The sequence below is a fragment of the Cetorhinus maximus genome, chromosome 8, assembly GCF_964194155.1.
Source record: "Cetorhinus maximus chromosome 8, sCetMax3.hap1.1, whole genome shotgun sequence".
Lineage (NCBI taxonomy): Eukaryota > Metazoa > Chordata > Chondrichthyes > Lamniformes > Cetorhinidae > Cetorhinus > Cetorhinus maximus.
Genome location: NC_135886.1, coordinates 84,832,762 through 84,851,716, shown reverse-complemented (window position 1 = coordinate 84,851,716; position 18,955 = coordinate 84,832,762). Strand labels below are relative to the sequence as shown.

The 18,955-nt window shown below is 42.3% G+C and overlaps 1 protein-coding gene across 3 annotated transcripts in view; it reads right to left on the bottom strand.

Moving 5' to 3' along the window:
- klhl4 (kelch-like family member 4) overlaps positions 1-18,955 on the bottom strand; it is a 395,441-nt gene that overhangs the window by 50,424 nt on the left and 326,062 nt on the right. For all 3 annotated transcript variants that reach the window (XM_078547230.1, XM_078547231.1, XM_078547229.1), the window contains 3 exons: positions 10,844-11,017; positions 8,348-8,484; positions 3,858-4,054 (listed from right to left, as the gene is read on the bottom strand). In XM_078547230.1, coding sequence (XP_078403356.1) covers positions 3,858-4,054; positions 8,348-8,484; positions 10,844-10,986 — 477 coding nt within the window. In that variant the 5' untranslated portion in view covers positions 10,987-11,017. The remainder of the gene's footprint in view (positions 1-3,857; positions 4,055-8,347; positions 8,485-10,843; positions 11,018-18,955) is intronic.

The following is an 18,955-nucleotide window of genomic DNA, read 5'->3' as shown; positions in this document are numbered from 1 at the left end:
AACCATATATAAACCTCTGTAGTCAAAACTTCATTTGCAGAGTTTCTGAGACAAATTCAAATAAATAAGCAGAATCAACATTAGCATTGATCATTAATTTTGTGCACTATCATCATTGATCCTAGTTTATTATTGCCTGACTCCAAACTTACCTTTGGGGTAGGACAGTAAAATAAACAACACAGAGGTGTGTGTCTGTTTTGTTATTTGCCCTGATAATTTCATTAGTTTATTCAGTGAATAGCTTAGCCTTACAGAGCAGAAAGTTCCAATTCAGTCTCCAGTCTACGCTAAAGTAATTTAATCTCAAACAACGTAAAACAATGGCATATTAAAATTATATAGCACATTTAAGCTACCAAAATCCCCGAGGTGCTTCGTATAAGCAAAAACAGTTACTAAACAGTAACATGAGGAGAGTTAAGGGAGGTTGTTGAAGTGAACCTCCTGGAGGAGATGATGAGGGCAGTGGAGAACAGTTGCAGCACAAGGCAAGGACATTTTGTGCAGTAAAAGCTCAATTATCTCACTGTCACTCATTGGCCGGGATTTTCCGTACCCGCCCGCCGCCAGGATCTTCCAGTCCCACTGCAAGTCAATGGACTTCTGGCTGGGGCGCCGCCTCGTCCACGGCGGGTCCCACCCACGACGGGGCCAGAAAATCCCAGCCATTGTGTTGGCTCACATAAATATTCACATGGATGAGGTGCAATACTGTAATCAATAATAGGAAACTATTCAATATATCAATCCCAATGTAGAAAGTTAGTTTAATCACTTTGTCCCTGAATTTATTGTATTGTTTAATGGAATATTTGGAGGAAGAAAATTGGGGTCTAATTGTTTATTCATATCTTCGATGATGATCTAAATGTCAATTTTAAAGGTTATCTAATGCAACAAAAATGAAATGAGAGTGCTTTGTAAACATCATCTGAACTTGCAACTTAGAATGAAGTCATGAAATTGTCCTTCCTGCCTGTCAATAAGACCAGATATTTATTGTCTGGAGTTGGTCATTTCTTTATTTCCTTGTAGATTTCTGATATAAACGGACAGCTCAATTTTGTGCAATTCAACTTTCTCTGAAAATGTTTTAAAGGTGCCAGTGACATGGTTATCACAGGTGAATTTGAGAACTAATATGATGATGTGCATTCATATAGATAAACTTAATGTTTTTCAACTCTTGAGGTCACTGACAAGTTCACTCCTTGATTTCTGTACATCATATCACCCTTGATGTTGCACCTATCCATTGTATTACATTATTTACCATAACCTTATTCTTGTTTCTCTGCCAGTTTGTCTATTTTCATTAACTTTTGTAGACAGTAACAACCCCATCTTTCCCTGTAACAGCCAAACAATGTGCCCTCAGTTTGTTGCTTTTCACATTTTAAATTAACGTAATCACTTGCACTAATTCAAGCCAAGCCAACTAATTTTCAGTTTAGCCTGTACCATCATAAATTAAATTGCACAGGAACGTTATTTACTTCCGTATTCAGGGTCCAATTTTCATTTTTGAACAATTCATAATATTTAAATGTTCTACGACTTATCATCTTAATTTACAATTGCGCAAGAATTCCTTCAAGGTGTTCATTTTTTCTTTTGCAATTCCTATTTTCTGTTATTTTTATCTCTGATGTCTTTACATGACTCAATTAAACAATTTTGTCTACTTTCTCCCCTTGCATTTTGTTCAATTTCAACAATACTATATTAAAAAATGGAAAGGCTTGTATTTACATAATGCCTTTCACAACCTCAGGATGCCCCAAAGCGCTTTACAATGGATGAAGTACTTTTGAAGTGTAGTCACTATTGTAATCTAGGAAACATGGCAACCCCCAATTTGCACAAAGCAAAGTTCCACAAACATCATTATGATAACAACCAAATTAGCTGTTTTAGTGATGTTGGATAAGGGGTAAATATTGGCCAAGACACTGGGGTTAAACGTTCTTCTTCAAAACAGTGTCACGGAAACTTTTAATGTCCACCTACGAGGACAGATGGGACTTTGGTTTGATCTCTCATCTGAAAGAGAGCAACTCCCTGAATACTGCCAGGGTTAGCATAGATTTTCCGCTGAAAGCTCTGAAATGGGCTCTTGAATAAAGGAACCATCAAGCCTACATAGGCTTACAGAACTGATACCTTATCACTCATTTACTGACGTCGCTACATCCACTTAATAAGTTGACTTGCAGAAATACAATTAACCTAGATATGGTTTGAATACCATGGTTGAGCAATAATTGAACAATTATTAGATGTTTCCAAAATGGTACCATGAATGCAAGAGCAGACAAACTACACTCGCCTATTAAATAACAGCTGTGTTTAGGGAAGGAGTTCCAGAGCTTAGAGCCTAGGTAACTGAAGGCATAGCCACCAGTGATGGAGCAATCAAAATCAGGGAGGCCGGAATTAGAGGAGGAGTGCAGATACCTCAGAGTGTTGTGGGCCTGGAGGAGATGACAGAAATATTGAGGAGCCTGGCCATGGAGGGATTTGAAAACAAAAATGAGAGTTTTAAAATTGAGGCATTGTTTAAATGGGAGCCAGTGTAGGTCACAAGCACAAAAATGATGGATGGATGGCATATGGTTTCCATGCAAGTTAAAACTCCTTTTGGCAAGTTCCTTAATGCCACTCTGAAAGACACCATGTGACATTCCCTTGCCTGCAAGAAGTACTGTTAAAATTATCTGAATGAAGTTTACAGACTCAAGCATATTTAATGCAAAATGCCTGGTGAGCTGGAATTCGGCTGACTATTTCACACTCACTCCTACAGTGCCGTGGAAAATGTAGAATAAAGCAAAGCAAAACTAATGTCTTAAAATAGTTTCTAAAATATTAGCTATAACATTTACTGTACAAAAATGTTTGTATATATTGGCCAGAATTTTCCCGTCAGCGAGCAGGGGGCGGGGCCCGCTCACTGACGCGAAAATGACGCGGGGTAACGTCGGGAGGAGAACCCCCGACGTCGTCCCACACCATTTAAATATTCAGGAAGGAGGGCAGACAGCGAAATCAGCTGTCCGCCCGCCGACCTGTCAATGGCCAATTGAGGCCACTGACAGGATAATTAAGCCAATTTTAGGCCCTGCCCGTCCAACCTTAAGGCTGGTGGGAAGGCCAGGAGCCCCAGCGGGCTTCTGAAAAAACATGAAACCTCATCCACTGGCGGGATGAGGTTTCATGTCTGTTTTAAAAAACTTTAATAAACTTTATGTGACATTTATTAACATGTCCCATCTCGTGTGACATTGTCACATGAGGGAGACATGTTAATAATATTTTTATTTTTCTATTTTTTAAGTTTATAAAGCTTTCAGCGCTCTTCCTGAGACAGCACTTAGCCTCAGGGAGCTGTGCGTTCTTTCACGCACATGCGCAAAAGAGCGCACTTTGACAGTTGGTGAATCCCTACCCCCCCGCACAGGAAGTGCATAGCGCTTCCCGTCGGGTGGCCCGCTGGGCGGGCCTTAATTGGCCCGCTCACTCAAAATGGCAGTGGGGCCCGTTTCGGCAGTGGCGATCGACTGCCTGCTTGTCGCCGAGCCGGTGGGGCCCACACGCCCATCAAGGGCAAAATTCTGCCCATTAATTCTAAAGAGTTGCTTAATGAATGAAATGCTATAGAGATTTTATATTCAAAAACCTGGTGACTGTCTCACTTGGTAAATATCAGATAGTCATCTGATGACCAGGCAAGGTGATAATTTGCAATAGTTTTCTACCCTGGCTTGCTTTTCTCCTCGCTTGGAAAATTTCTATCTGGAATTGCATTCAGAAACAGCTAAAAAAAAACTGGTATCAACCTTTGAAGGCCTTACCGTGGTATAGCTGTGGGCCACCTTCAGCAGATTCATGCAGCCTTGAGCATCAGCGAAGGATCTTATTCCCAAACAATTTGATGGATGGAGCTGTTTCATGAGGAAGTTGCAGCATACATCCACCACTTGAGAGAGCTGAAGAAGACATGCTGCAGCTAATAAACTCTCTATAGTTTCCTCTTTCAGCTCCAAGAGACCTGTGAAACATAAAGCAGGAAACTACAGGCTAGTTAGCTTAACGTCTGTCACAGGGAAAATGTTAAAAGCTATTATAAAGGTGTTATGGCAGGGCACTTAGAAAAATCCAAGGCAATCAGGTAGAGTCAACATGGTTTAGTGAAAGAGAAATCATGTTTAAGCAATTTATTGGAGCTCTTTGAAGGAGTCACATGTGCTGTGGATAAAGGGCAACCAATAGATGCACTATACTTAGATTTCCAGAAGGCATTTAATAAGGTGCCACATCTAAGGTTATTGTGGAAAATAAAAGCTCATAGTGTAGGGGGTGACATATTGGCATGGGTAGAAGAGTGCTGAGCTAACACGAAATGGAGTAGTAGGAAAAATAGGTATTTTTTGGTTGGCAGGATGTAATGAGTGGTGTGCCACAGGGATCAGTATTGGGGCCTCAACTTTTTGCAATTTATATAAATGACTTGCATTAAGGGACCGAAGATGTGGTTGCTAAATTTGTTGATGACACAAAGATAGGTAGGAAAGTAATTTGTGAAGAGGACATGAGGAGGCTACATGGGGGCATAGATAGGTTAAGTGAGTGGGCAAAGATCTGGCCAATGGAGTATAATGTGGCAAATGTGAAATTATCCATTTTGGCAAGAAGAATAAAGAAGAAGCATATTATCTAAATGGTGAGAGTTTGCAGAGCTCTGAGATTCAGAGGGACCTGTGTGTCCTAGTGCTTGAGTCACAAAAGGTTAGTATGCAGGTACAGCAAGTACTTAGGAAAGCTAATAGAATGTTATTGTTTATTGTGAGGGGAATTGAATGCAAAAGTAGGGAGGTCATGCTTCAGTTGTACAGGGCACTGATGAGACCACATCTGGAGTACTGTGCACATTATTGGTCTCCTTATTTAAGGAAGGATGTAAACGCATTAGAAGCAGTTCAGAGGAGGTTTACTAGACTAACGCCAGGAATAGGTGGGTTGTCTTATGAGGTTTGACAGGCTAGGCTTGTATGCACTGGGATTTAGAAGAGTGAGAGGCGACTTGATTGAAAGCTTTAAGATCCTGAGGGGTTTTGACAGGGTGGATGTATAGAGGATGTTTCCTATTGTGGGAGAATCTAGAACTAAGGGTCACTGTTTAAAAATAAGGGGTTGCTCATTTAAGACAAATGAGGAGAATTTTTTCTCTGAGGGTAATGAGTCTTTCGACCTCTCTTCATCAAAAGACAGTGGGAGCAGAATCTTTGAGTATTTTTAAGGCAGGGGTAGATATATTCTTGATAAGCAAGGGTGTGAAAGGTTATCGGGGGTAGGAGGGAGGTTTCAGTGAGATCAAGCCATAATCTTATTGAATAGCGGAACAGGCTTGAGGGGCCGAGTGGCCTATTCCTGCTCCTAATTCGTATGTTCATATGTAATTGAGTCTCAACTCTCTATCCAGTGTTGGTTTTGACTCAGTACAATTAGTGCAGAAGTGACAAATTTGAAAAAATGTCTTGAAGTGATTAAATAGATTTCTTTATTACCATCTGATTAGGCAGAACACTTTAAAAATATTTTTCATTCTAATTGGTTATTTTATGCTTTTGTCATTCACCAGATTGCAACAAGAAATCTAATAAATGATGTAGCAGCAAGAAATCTGCCAGTCACATTTTAGTAAATTTTTAAAAACTTTTCACACCCAATAATTTATATCTTCTAAAGATAAACTCGATTACATAATTAACACATAACAAAGACAAAAACAATCATTTTTAAGAAATTACAAGATTCCACTTCCCCCTTCCAACTGCTTCAGCATTTTCTCAACACACCACAACAGTTTTGGCCCCGATTCTTCTCAAATTTCCCAAGTTGCAAGCAAGCAGACAACACCTCTGTAGCACAGAATACCCATGTACTCCATTTCAGATTCACTGTGAAGAATACATAGGAATACACAACAGATGAAAGGCATGCATATCCCAGCCTTTCCTCCATTGCTGACCCTGGCCGCTTCGAGCTCTCTTACTTGCTCCCTCCTGTGACTCTCCACTAGGTGCTGTTGGCTGTGCATCTACTGTTCTTCTCACCACAGCCCCAATGTGAGAAATTGATGATGAGAAAAGCAGTGTTAATGAAAAAGCATGCAATTGGCAGGGATTGCAAGAGTAACAGAAGAAGAACTATGCCAAGTGAGAGGATTGGAAGAATGTAAGGATAAAGAGAACAGGGGACAGTAACAGAATCAGAGTAAAAATAATAGAAGAAGAACTATGAAAAGCTAGGAGAAACAGAGAGAAACCATTCAAAGAACAGAATGTTCCACAAGCAGCAGCAACACAATGAATTTGACCTCAGCCTTGCGAGTTTAAAAGAGAATCCAACTCCCCATACCCTTCTGATAGGTAAATCAAGTCCTTGAAAGTCAACAGCAAATGCTAGATAAAGAAACAAAGTCACAACTTCAGTTCAATTCAAGTCACATATACAGAACACAAAGGCTTCGATTTTCACAATGATGAAGAGCCTCTCCAACATTGCGAAAATGGTGGTGGAGATCGAAATCTGGAAGTCCTGTCCCCGAACACGGCACCTACCATTTTTATGGGGCGGGTCGGGATTTGTGCAAGCACCTTTTGCAGGGGCAGCTGCCCATATAAAAGAGTCATATCTGATTCTGGAGTAGGAAACACAACGTATGCAGGTTAGACCTGGGAGGAGCAGGTCTAAAGGTTGTGGAGAGCGTTGGAGAGGTCGGGGCACCCTTTTAGTAAGGTAAGGTACCTCTTTGGATATAGTACCGTGACACCTTTGGAGGAAGCCAGGTGCCCTTCTGGACAGGTAAGGTGCCCTTTGGGATTGTTAAAAAATGGACACGAATGTACGTAATATGCATATAAACTCACTGAAACTGTCAAGAGAACTGTCAAAAGCAACTGTTAAGCTTTCACAGTATTTTAAACTCCTTCCCTTAAAATATTCAAAAAAAACTGTATGGAGTGTTAAATCATAGCTTGCTATTTCACTCTGCCTGTTGACATAAGCCTGAGGGATATCATTACTGAATTAGTGCTTTATGACTGATTGCACAACCTCCCATTATGACAGTGAGCTGCCTGACATTTCACAGTTTGATTGACAGCTACAAGTGGTTATAGACTCTTTGAAGTTGGACCATGAATTCCAATGTTTGTTTTTATAAGGGATTATGTAGTTGAAGGAGTGTAAATGAAATGAATAGGCTTTATGAATGAGTATTTTTTTTTAAATTAAAGCCTGCAATGGACTCTTACAACTTTATTTCATTTAATCTCAGCATGGGTCCTGAGGCCTGCCCATAGTTAATACTTGGTGAATTGGCATGGTGGGTTTAAGTGCAAGGTGTGGTGGGCGTAGGGCATGGGTTGGCATTGGGCCTATAAAGTGTATGGGAATGGATAGAGGGGCATAGGATCACATTGAGAGTATGAGGGGCCTTGGGGGTGAGGGCATGAGGTGGTATGGGTTGGCATGAATGGGGCATGGTGAGTTTATAGGGGGCTGAGGGGGTGTGAGCGGTGAGGGCTGGAGGGTTGTTTTATGTTTTTTTTCAAAAACTTCCACACAATGCTGGTGCACAGAAGCAACATTCCACCTAGCCGCCTCTGCACCTGGCAACCACTACACTCATTCCATGATTCCCATTTTCAGCCCCACTCCCCCAACCCACAGAATAAACATCCAACCTTGCGGGGAACTTTCTCCCGGGTCAGGTTTGCTGAGCCAGGAGTTGTCCTGACTCTGTACCCCTGACCTGAGAATGAAAATTCAGGCCAAAGTTACATCTGAGCAATGTCGTGGAGAATCTATGAGTAAATATAATTATTTATTATTTAAATCCAATATTTTTACAAATTACCGGCATTGATTTACTTAAATTCAAAAATACAGTAATTTTAGTTTAATAATTGAAATCTTTGGCCACATGATGTATGTAGGATTGTTAAAACCTTAAAAATAAGAATGAACTAAATATAAATCACACACTTGATTTGTGCTTGAGCACAGAAACAACACTTGAGCATTTAACAGTTTTCCAAGACTGGAAGCATTACCCAGTTTTAATTATTCCACATAAGCAGAGTATTTAAAAAATATTTAATGCACACATCCTGTACCTTGAAATATATTCAGAGTCAAGACCGTTGACTCAGATGTATTGTGAAAAGTAACTGTTGTTTCCTTTATTGGAAATCTAAAATAGAGTTTGACCTCCAAAGCAGACATTTGCTACTGTACACATAAAAAAGTCCTCTATAAATATTACATTACAGGTCACCTGTGTAAGCATAATGAACGAGTGCTTTAAGTGCATCTGGGTCGACACCCTCCATTTTAATTTCTTCTTGCTTGGCTTCACGTACATCATTTGTAAACATGGCAGCAAAGTAGTCAGAAACAGCACTGAGGACTAGCCTGAAAGCAATGGAGATAACATAAGCGATAAGCAGAAAGCTTCTAAATAAATACCACAGAACTAATGCTTTTGTCAACTTCATTAGCCTGACATCCACACTTTTTTTGAAAGAAACTTAGGTCAAATATATTTTTATCTGCCCATTTATTGCTTTTCTACAGCTATCAAATCTTCATGCCTGGAAATTAGTTAAGTCTACATAGTTATGTTTAATAGACTTGGGGCAGAATATTACACTCGGCATGCAGGCGCACACCCAACACGCTCGAGCATAAAATGATGTGCAACGACGTCAGGCAAGCATCCCGACTTCATCACGCAGTCTCACAATATTTCATTTGGCAGGAGTCGGATGTGCACCCTCCAACAATTAAAAGGCCTATAAGGCCATTAAGAAGCTAATTAAATTCAAATTTACACTGCCCGTCCAACCCAACAGTTGGCGGGCAAGCGAAAAGTTCAAGCAGTCTTTACAATTTTTAGGAAACCTCATCCACGGGTGGGATGAGGTTTCCTAAAGCAAATAAACATCAGATAAAAATTTAATTTTTAATTAAAAACATGTCCCAGCTCATGACAGAGTCACATGAGGGGACATGTTTTATGACAATTTTATTTCCTTTATTATTTTCTGTAAACAGCTCTTCATCTCCCAGAGGCAGCTCCGTGCCTTAAGGAGATTGAAGCGCTCTTTCGCACGCATGCGCGAAGATTGCGCTAGGCCCGCTCGCCCTCCTCCCCCAGCCCGCACAGGCGGCGCTGAGCATTGCCGCTTGCATTCCATGCTGCGCGGGCCTTAATTAGCCCACCAGAGTGAAATCATGTTGTGGGCCGATCGCAGGCAGTGGTCAGCTTCCCGACCGTCCTCACCAAGTGTTACTCACAATAAGAGGTTGTAGTTGAATAATTAATCCAGGCAGATCTCTTGGTTAAAGCTGGTTTATTTCCAAGACAATTCCTCAGTGCCACTAACTTCCTAGTAGCTTCCCCCCAAAGAATTCCAGCTGTACCTTTTTATTCTATTCAGTTGGAATAATTAGTGCCCATCAGCTGTTTAACGGCTAATTGGTTTTAACAAGATGATTGCCATATTAACACCAAGCACCCTCGCCAAAGGCAAAATCCTGCTATCTCATGTTGATTACTGGTCAAGACACAATTCATTATTTATGCAGCAACATATAAAATACTGAAATTTAGATTTCTAATTGCCACTAAATCACTAAAGGAAACCACAAACACACAAATTAAAATTGTGTCTAGTAACTCGTGGTCCCAGAGGAAATATTAATAATATAAACATTAAGAAATTCTACATTGTTTTAAGTTTTTAATGAGATCAATTTTGTTCAACGAAAATAGGATTCAAGCATTGATTAGGCTTTGTTAAGCACTGGCGTCTTGAGTATTAAGCCAAAAGCCTTTAATCACCACCATCTGGCACTTCCAAAAGTTCAAGACACAGACTCGGGAGAAATGAGGACAGTGATATAATGTTTAATTCCTGTTGTTAAGAGCTGTGGCCCATGTTTGTGTGAAGTTACAATTTTAGTGGACTTCATTGTTGATTTATTAAAAATTACAAAAATAAAGTCACATTAATTTCCTTTTTCTCTAGGGTAGTTCTAAAAATACAGACACAATATTGTCATTGCCCTTAGCAATACTTTCTTTATTAAAAGTCATTCTTAGTGGCAAGAAGATACGTTGATATTTTATTCAACAGCTTGACACACAGATTGATGGTGCATGTTGAATAACTAAATCCCGCAATCTGGATGCTTTCTTTCCACAATATTATGCCTCTTCCTTTCCTCTTTGTTTTACGACATCACTGATGCTGTTAGAAATTCTTGATGTCAAAAGGCTAATTTGCCATCTTCTTAACATCTTACGCAGGGGCCATTAGAGATGAACAATAAATTCAGGCTTTGCTAGAGACACTCACATACCATGAAAATATATATTTTTTAAAAGAGCAAGACATGTAAATATATGCCACCAGATGAATATTTGAATTCCAATATTTTTGTTTGCGGTGCCGCAAATTGAATAGTAACTTGCCAATCAGTCTAGATTACCCTTCTTATTCTTCACAGACATTTTATTAGGGCTTTAATACACATAACTTTGCAAGGCTTTTATGTTGATATGACAGTGTGGTAAAACTTCTAATATGTTGATAGACCGGTCTTTAACCCAATATGTTATCAGTAAGTAGTTTGGTAAAATAACTCAAAGTGAACCATTTTAGCTTTTATCAGCTGAACAGCACTGATGATTCCATATAACTCTAACTGCAATATATTTCACTAACGCTGATTGTGCAAGTCCTATGAAATACACTGTGAAATTTACCGATGAGCAGGAATCTTGTGATCTCCAGCAATTAGAAGAACATCACACAGTTGTTTGTGCTGGAGGTAGTTCTCCATTTTTCGAAATGTTTGCTCTGCATGATTCATTGACTGGAAGAACTCATCTGAACTACCGGAACTCATCCTATTCGAAGAACAGCTGTTCAATGGAAAACTGTGAAGAAAGGAAAGGAAAGCAGATTTGTTAGTGAGCATTGGAAGCCAAACTTATAATCATAAATACGTTTTTCACTTAAAGTTTGCTGCGGAAAGCTGCTGTAAAAATCAATGCTTAGTCAGTCTCTTTTAATATAAAACAAACTAACAAAATACTATAGCACTTTGGATCTCTCTTAGGTTGAATAATAGAAATTTGGTTAGCAAGTTAATCAGTTTTTATGCAAAAATGATGAAGACTAGGATTTACTGTATTTTTTACCATTACCATTTACCATTAGCAGCTTCATGTTTTTACTCGTTTGCAAAAGTTATTTCTTTAAATAAAATAGAACCGTCATGAGAAAAGTTATGCTATTTTGCTTGAGAAAAGCAAATCACTATTGGACTGTGGATACTTCATTAATTATAACATTAGTAAAACAACAAGAGCCCATCCTTCATTTGAAATTAGCTTATCTCGATAGCATACTATATTCTCTACCTCTGTAGATTATCCCTATTTTGCAAATAGTTTCTGCAGATGAACTGGAATGAATAGTTTTAAATATATACAGTTAAAAAACCTAACCAGCATTAAGCTTACATATTATCGAGAACTGAATTCCATCGATCGCACAAGATCAATGAGGGAACATGTGGCAAGTTGCTAACCTCCTGGACTTAAAGGGTTACCGGGTAATTTATGACCACAGGTTGCGTAAACGTAGCTTGCATTTCCATGAGTTTAGGAGATCGAGGAGTTATCTAAATTGAGGTGTTTAAAATGATGAAGAGACTTGATAGGGTAGATACAGAGAAAGTCTTTTCTTTAGTGGGAAAATCTAGAAATAAAGGGGCATGATCTTAAATTTAGAGCTATGCTAAATCAGGAAGCATTTTTTACATAAAGAGTAATGGATATCTGAACTTGCTGCTCCAAAGAAGCTGTGAATGTTGAGTTAATTGGTATTTTCAAAACTGAGATCGATGGTTTTTTGTTAGATAAGATTATTGAGGGAATTTGAGAAAAGCTGATTAAATGAAATTGAGGTACAGGTTATGTAATAATCAAATTGAATGGGCAAACAGAGTAAAGGGACTGAAAGAGCTATTCCTGTTTCAATATTTCAAAGCCCATAGCACTCTTATAAGAGAGAACAAAAGTATCAATTCTCTCCAATTTGTGTTGCAATATTGTTAAAAATAAGTCACTTATGCAATTAACAGTTGTCCAATGGAACACCAAAGAAGCATCACTGTAGAAGATTTGGCTTGGTAATCAATGAAGAACGTTCAAGCTTATTTTGTTCCTGTTTTTGCAACAGTTGTTGTATAAAACTGGGGACTTGGTAAGAGTCGTCGTCAATTTAAATACAAATTTTCTATGCGCTTTGTTCAAACATGCGTTTGATTGACCTTTTTAATTCAACAATTATTTTAATATAACATGGTTCCAATAATTCCTTCAAGGCTTTTTTATCAGCCTGATTTTTTTTTAAATCATTGGGTGGAGTTGTCCCAGGTTTGCACTAAGTGCGGTAGTGGGCGTGGAAAAAAGACAGGCCGGACGGTTTTCGCGCGTCTCGTCCCCTTCCTACCTCATAAATTATGCAGTCACGGGAAACAAGCCGGATTGCTGGCAGCAGGCCCCCAACTGGCCCGCCATGCCATTACCTCGCCACATCATCACGCCAGGAGCTTTCTTAAATTGCAGCCGCGCGCACACTTCCCAATGCTTGCAGCCCAGGACTGCTCCAGTGAAGACATGGCCCCAAAAGTCAGGAAAACTGCAGCTCCCCGATTCAGTGATCCATCCCTGGGATACCTCCTGGTCACTTTGGAGGCCCGCCGCGATGTCCTCTACTCCCGCTCAGGCCGCAGGAGGCCCATTAGTATCACCACTCCGGCTTGGGAGACAGTGGCAGAGGTGGTCAGTGCCAATGTTGCACACAAGAGGTAGACCCTCCAGTGCAGAAAATGTATGAATGACCTCATCCATGCCACCAGGGTAAGTCAACCACCTCATCAATCTCAACTCACCCACTCACAAGCTCATCACACATTCACTGGCATCTCATTCACTGCCAGCTCAAGGGACATTACCACTCACTCTCTCTCACACACCATTACATCTCCATCTGGCCTCATGTCCACTTAAGACTGCCTCCTTATCCCGTCCATGGCTCCACTCAGCACACATACATGTCTGGCATCCTTCTTATTTGGCCTGGCATGCACCTTGCTTACACACTCTCCATCTGTCTTTATGCATGACAAGCTCGCACACAATCACCGGGTGAGGTCCCGAACCGGGGATGGAATGCCGGACATTAAGGTCCTCACTCCATTCGAGAGTCAAGCGTTGGAGCTGGCCAGAGAGGACGTTGACCGATCCTATTTTGACCGTGAGGTCAGCGGCGAATACCCACGTGAGGATCCTGCACCACATGATCCCTCTCTCAATGCTACTCTGAGTCCACTGTTCTGTGTTTAATTTGGCTGCCAAGCACTAATAATCTCCACTTACTCTCCTAGGCAAATCTGACCCTGACTCCAGTGCCGAGAACATCTCAGGCCATCACAGATGCTGACAAGATGGAGGCCAGCCCCATCTCAAAGGTGCTGAGAGCACACAGAGAGAATGACAGAACTCTTTGAAGACTCATTATGGCACTCACCCACACCCTCCACCAGCGCAGAGACACACACCTCGAGATCATAACCTGGTGAGCACACCATACAATCTATTCCACAGCAGGCAGAGGATGGAACATCCTTGGTTGTTGGCACTCGGAGGACTGCAGGCAAGGAATCTGCTGAGTCTAAGTCAAATGATTAGCCTCTGGACTCGGTCCTCAATCAGTTGGTGGAGCTGCAAAGACAATCATGGGAATATCAGGAAGGGATTTATTCCTCAGATTGCAAGAGACAGTAGAGGAATCTGTCTGCCATCAGTCCGAGGTGATAGCACATGCCAACACATCAAGGTCAACACTGGCAGAATGGCTGCAGCCATGGACATCAGTCCTACATTGCTGTGCACGCTGAACTCCATTGCTGATGACACAGTTGACCTCCAACAGTGTCAATGCAAGAGGGGTGCGGGGCTCTTGATCTCGCTCAAACTTCCCCTTCTTCTCAAGGATTCAGCCGGGGACCTTTGGGCAGTCATAGGGAGGAGGACCAGCAGCTTGATGCCCTGGGGCCATCCCCCCAGGTGACTCCGGGAATGTCTGGCTGATCCAAATCCCCTCTTCCTGTGACCCCATCATCTCCAGCTCCACAGGCCGAGGAAGGTGCAACTGGCCTACAGCAGGACACCCGAAGTAGGCCGGGGTCCTCCAGATCTTTCCCTCCAGAGGACGCCCACCAAGGTCATCACAGACAGGGCATCACAGTCAGCAGGCTGCTCCACCTCTGCTGTGAATGTTGGGGAGGACCAAGACATAGCGGCAGGATTAGGGAGGTTATGAATATGTATTTGCACAGCCTAGGCATGCGTTTAATCACGTGTAGATAATGATCACTGTTATAAATAAACTCCCATTAATGCTTCCCTGCCTTTGGCTCCTTGTTCTCATGAGCAGTGTCTGTGTCACTCAGATATGAAGCATTGGTCTCTGCAGAAGATAAAGACAGGTGTCTCAGTCCAGGGCCTCTTCCTGCGCAGTGTAACCTTCAGACCAAAGTGATGGTCTGGCTTCACACTCATCGGGCACACTAGTGATGCCTGCATCTCGATGGTGCTTGTCATTGCTGCCAGTATGTCGTGAGCAGGTGTCACAGAGTTCTGTCATTCTCTCTGTGTGCTCTCAGCACCTTTGAGATGGGGCTGGCCTCCACCTCGTCAGCATCTGTGACTGGTGACGCTGTGCTCCTGAAGGGGTCAGGTGCTGAAGGCTGACAAAGGATCAGGTGCATTGAAAGTTTCACGGCTGTGCCTCAATGATATGACCCTGATCACAGAGCACAAGCGAGCTGCCCTCAGCCAGACAGGAGTCAGACATTCACAACGGCAATGTAATGATCTATGGAGTGTCCTCACTGCATGTTGTCATCATCCTCCTGCAATCGAGCGACTATTAAGGCCTCATGTGTCTCCATGACATGAGTCTGAGCACTGAGGGTATGGGCACTGCCATCAGCCACAGAGGAGTCAAATGTTCACAGATGCAAGGTGAGGATGTCAGGACTGTCCTCACTGCATCATGTCATCGTCCTCCGTGAGTCTTGCGGCTATGAGGACCTTGCGAGCATGACTGCCTCATCTGGCCAGTGCGATGACCTCATCGCCGGCATTCTTGCCTTCAAGGACCTCATCACTGTCATTCCCTTTTCTGTCCTCCTCACCGGAGGAGACATGCAGCTCCTCCATCTCCTCTTCTGCCAGGTCCTCACCCCGTTGTAGTGCCAGGTTGTGGAGTGCGCAGCAAGCTACGATGATGCGCAACACCCTCGGTGGATGCATTGCAGTGCTCCACTGGACCTGTCGAGGCATCAGAGCCGCATTTTCAAAATGCCTATTGTTTGGCATGAGACTCGTTACGCCGTCACTCTGCTGCAGTCTCAGGCCGCCGCACAGGTATCATCAGCCATGTACTCTGTGGGTAGCCCTTGTTCCCGAGGATCCAACTCAGCAGCCTCTCAGGACCCTGGAAGATATCAGGGATCTGAGACCTGCTGAGGATGAAGGAGTCGTGGGTGCTCCCTGGGAACTGTGCACAAAGCTGTAGGATGTGTCTGTTGTGATCGCACACCAGCTGAAAATTCAGCGGTTGATGTAGTTGACTCCCTGCTGCCACAGTGATCTAAGCCCCACATTAGTGCAGTCGATGGCACCCTGCACCGGTGGGAAACCTGAGCTCTGTGAAAATCCCAGTGCTCTTGTTTCCTGGCTTTCTTGGTCCCGGTCAAAATACACAAAGTTCTGTGCCTTCACGAAGATGACTTCCGTGACCTCCTGGATACATTTGTACTTGGAGGCTTGCGAGATCCCACACAGGTCACCTGTGGAGCCCTGGAAGGAGCCACTGGCATAAAAATTGAATGCCACAGTCACTTTCACAGCCACTGGCAGTGGATGCCCTCCATATCCCTATGGCGCTAAATCCTGCAGCAGGTGGCATATATCACTGACCAGGTCCCTAGACATGCGTAGTCTTTGGCAACACTGATTCTCAGTCATCTGCAGGAATGACAAGCCAAGCGTCGTCTATAAACCCTGGGTCTAGCGAAGCGTGACAAGCGATGGCTCTCTATGGATCTTCTACTGTGTGCACAGCTGGCCCTGCTTCCCCTTCATCTAAAGGGAGGTGCTCCTCCCTGTGCTGATTCAGACACCTCCACCGCTCTCTTCTTCTTCTTCTTCTTCCCTGGTCTCTGTAAGCCATGAAGCATTCCGTTAACTCACCAGGCTCCATGATCCAGATGTTCACCTCCTGCAGGATCAAAGAGAGAGACACGTGGGTTAGCATATGTGTCTTAAGAACCTCTCTTGGTTAAGTCTGAAGGCCCCTTCACGCATGCAGGAGAGTGCTGGCCACCACTTGGATGGGCAGTGTGTAGTGCGCTTCATGACTGTCTGAAACCCCACCCACATCCGCCCCACTCCACTTGACCAATTGGTGGCAGCTTCAGCCACTAGGCTGCATGCTGTGCTTGCAGCTCAAGTGCAGGCATTCTCCTAACCCGCACTGCAAGGCTGCGCTGTTAGCTTGAATCATGGGGGATGCTGGTCCAAACGTTAATAAAGACACTGAAAGGGGCTGTGAGCAACTCCACCAGTGACTGAGCCATGGCCACGTTTCACAAGGGGATTCTACAACTTGCCCAGTCGGCCAATTGCTCTGCTGCCCCCTAAAATGCACTTTAATTTGCAGTCTGCGCTTGAGGGGTGAAAATTTCTGAAGCATTTGGTGGCACTTTCATGCTTTTTCGTTACTTGAGTGGGCAGAAAAGCTTCAGGGGCCCGACTCCAAGAATGTCACTGGAGCTGCAGCTGAACGGTCTCAGCTGTGGAAGAATTATCAATTTTGATGAGCTTTTCCAAGTGTGTGGCCGCTTCCCTCACCACCACCCCCCACCGCCCCACCTCCACCCCCTCCCCTCACCGGCATGTGCTTGTGTGCTTCCTTCAGTCTGTGCTGCCTTGCCCCCACCTCACTTCTGCCCCACCTGCAGTGGAGCCCTTGCCCCAGCACCATACTAAAAACTAGCCAGGAAAAAGCAGCTTGCCTGTGCCCACCACTGTATGCACAGCGCCTCTCCCTTGATGTCCTATGGGCGATGCTCACGAGTGCTGTGCAAGGTTGTGTGCACTCACCTCTGAGTTCCCGTCAAAGTTCAGCTCGTCAGGTGCACACCTTTTAAAGGCTGTCGTGAAGCACACCGTTCTGAAGTCACCCCGACGTAGATGGTAAATTTGACCTCGGGGGATGATTCCAGCAAGCAGAGCTTATAATTAGATGTGAAAGTATTGAAATTAGGTTCGCGATGTGCAGCAGTGGGAAACATGGCCGCCATTGATGGGTGGAGCGGATGATCGCATATTGATTTCATGACAGCGTGAAACCGATTTTTGGCCTTCTCGCCGTATTGTTCACTCAGGCCCACTGTGACACCCACCGCCAATGGGACCAGATGATTCCGGCCATTGAGTCCGTCTGGAACCTCCAAGGAGAATTAACTAAGCCAGATAACATTTGTCGTTGATCAGAAAAAAAAGAGGGCCATCGGGAATGATAAATTACTACTGCAGCTTTTCCAGATAAACTATTATTATTTTCTGAGTTAGCTAAGCTTAGCACTTATTAAAATATGCCAGATGACTTCTATTATTTGCTTATTCTATTGCTGGAAAATAAATGTGTTTGATAGTTAAATCCCAAAGAAGATCCAGTGAAGTGACATTCCTACCACATTCTGAAGACCTAAAAAAACACAGTCTGTAGTCAATGCTTTCAACTATTAAGTGATAGGACATTTACTACAAGAAGATGCTGCCTAAAATGGAAGTGAAGGCCTAGATAGGATCTCATTCATTCTAATTGCACAGAATTCCTGATCCAAGCATTTGATTTAAATACCATATTTGCCTCTATAAAATACTCAATTGTCCTTGTTTAGTAATGGTAATTTTTGATTATGAAGTATTTTAGTCCAAAACGTAAATAAGGAATTAAAATATTGAAATACATCCATCATGTTTGCAAAGTCTCCGAATTCGCTCGTCTCTCCCAGGAACTGAAGAACATTCAATTATCATTCACTTCCTTCACTGGTTTTCATCACATCTCTTACAATCTTCTATGATGGATTTACTTAAGCAATTTCACAGAAATCCATTAGTTTTTAAAAAGAACTTCAGAATGTGTATTGTAATATCTAATTTATGCAAAATTCTGGTCAAACAGTAGAATTGCAGCATACCATTCCCTCCAGTTTTGTATAATTCCTGATTCATGTACAACATCTCCGTAAATAACATTTTCATTGCTCCCATAATCAATAATGATTAGGGTTTTGCAAACCTTCATTTAGAGGCACTGCAGAAATCTAAACCATTATATTTATAATTTTTAGAACTTCTGATCACAGTATAAAATATCTTGGAAAAATAGTTGTTTTTATCATAAATTATCTGCATTGGCAAGTTAATTTATAGGGATTATGTGTTTATATTTTATGCTTTCATACATCCTGTAACCATTTTCAGCAGCTTTATGGTTATCCAAATTTAGGAATCCTCATTACAGCAAAGGACGGAAATTTCAGTCATTTAGTCAGCACTTTGTTTTGTTTTTATAAATGAGACAAAAAAGACAAACAATAGGAGCTTACACAATGTGAAAGCAGTGGGTCAGCAATCATTTATTTCTTGCCTTCAAATCTCCCAAAAGCTTTAATTATTCAATATTCTTTGTAATCTGTTATGAACTCAGGTTTTGGTTATTTT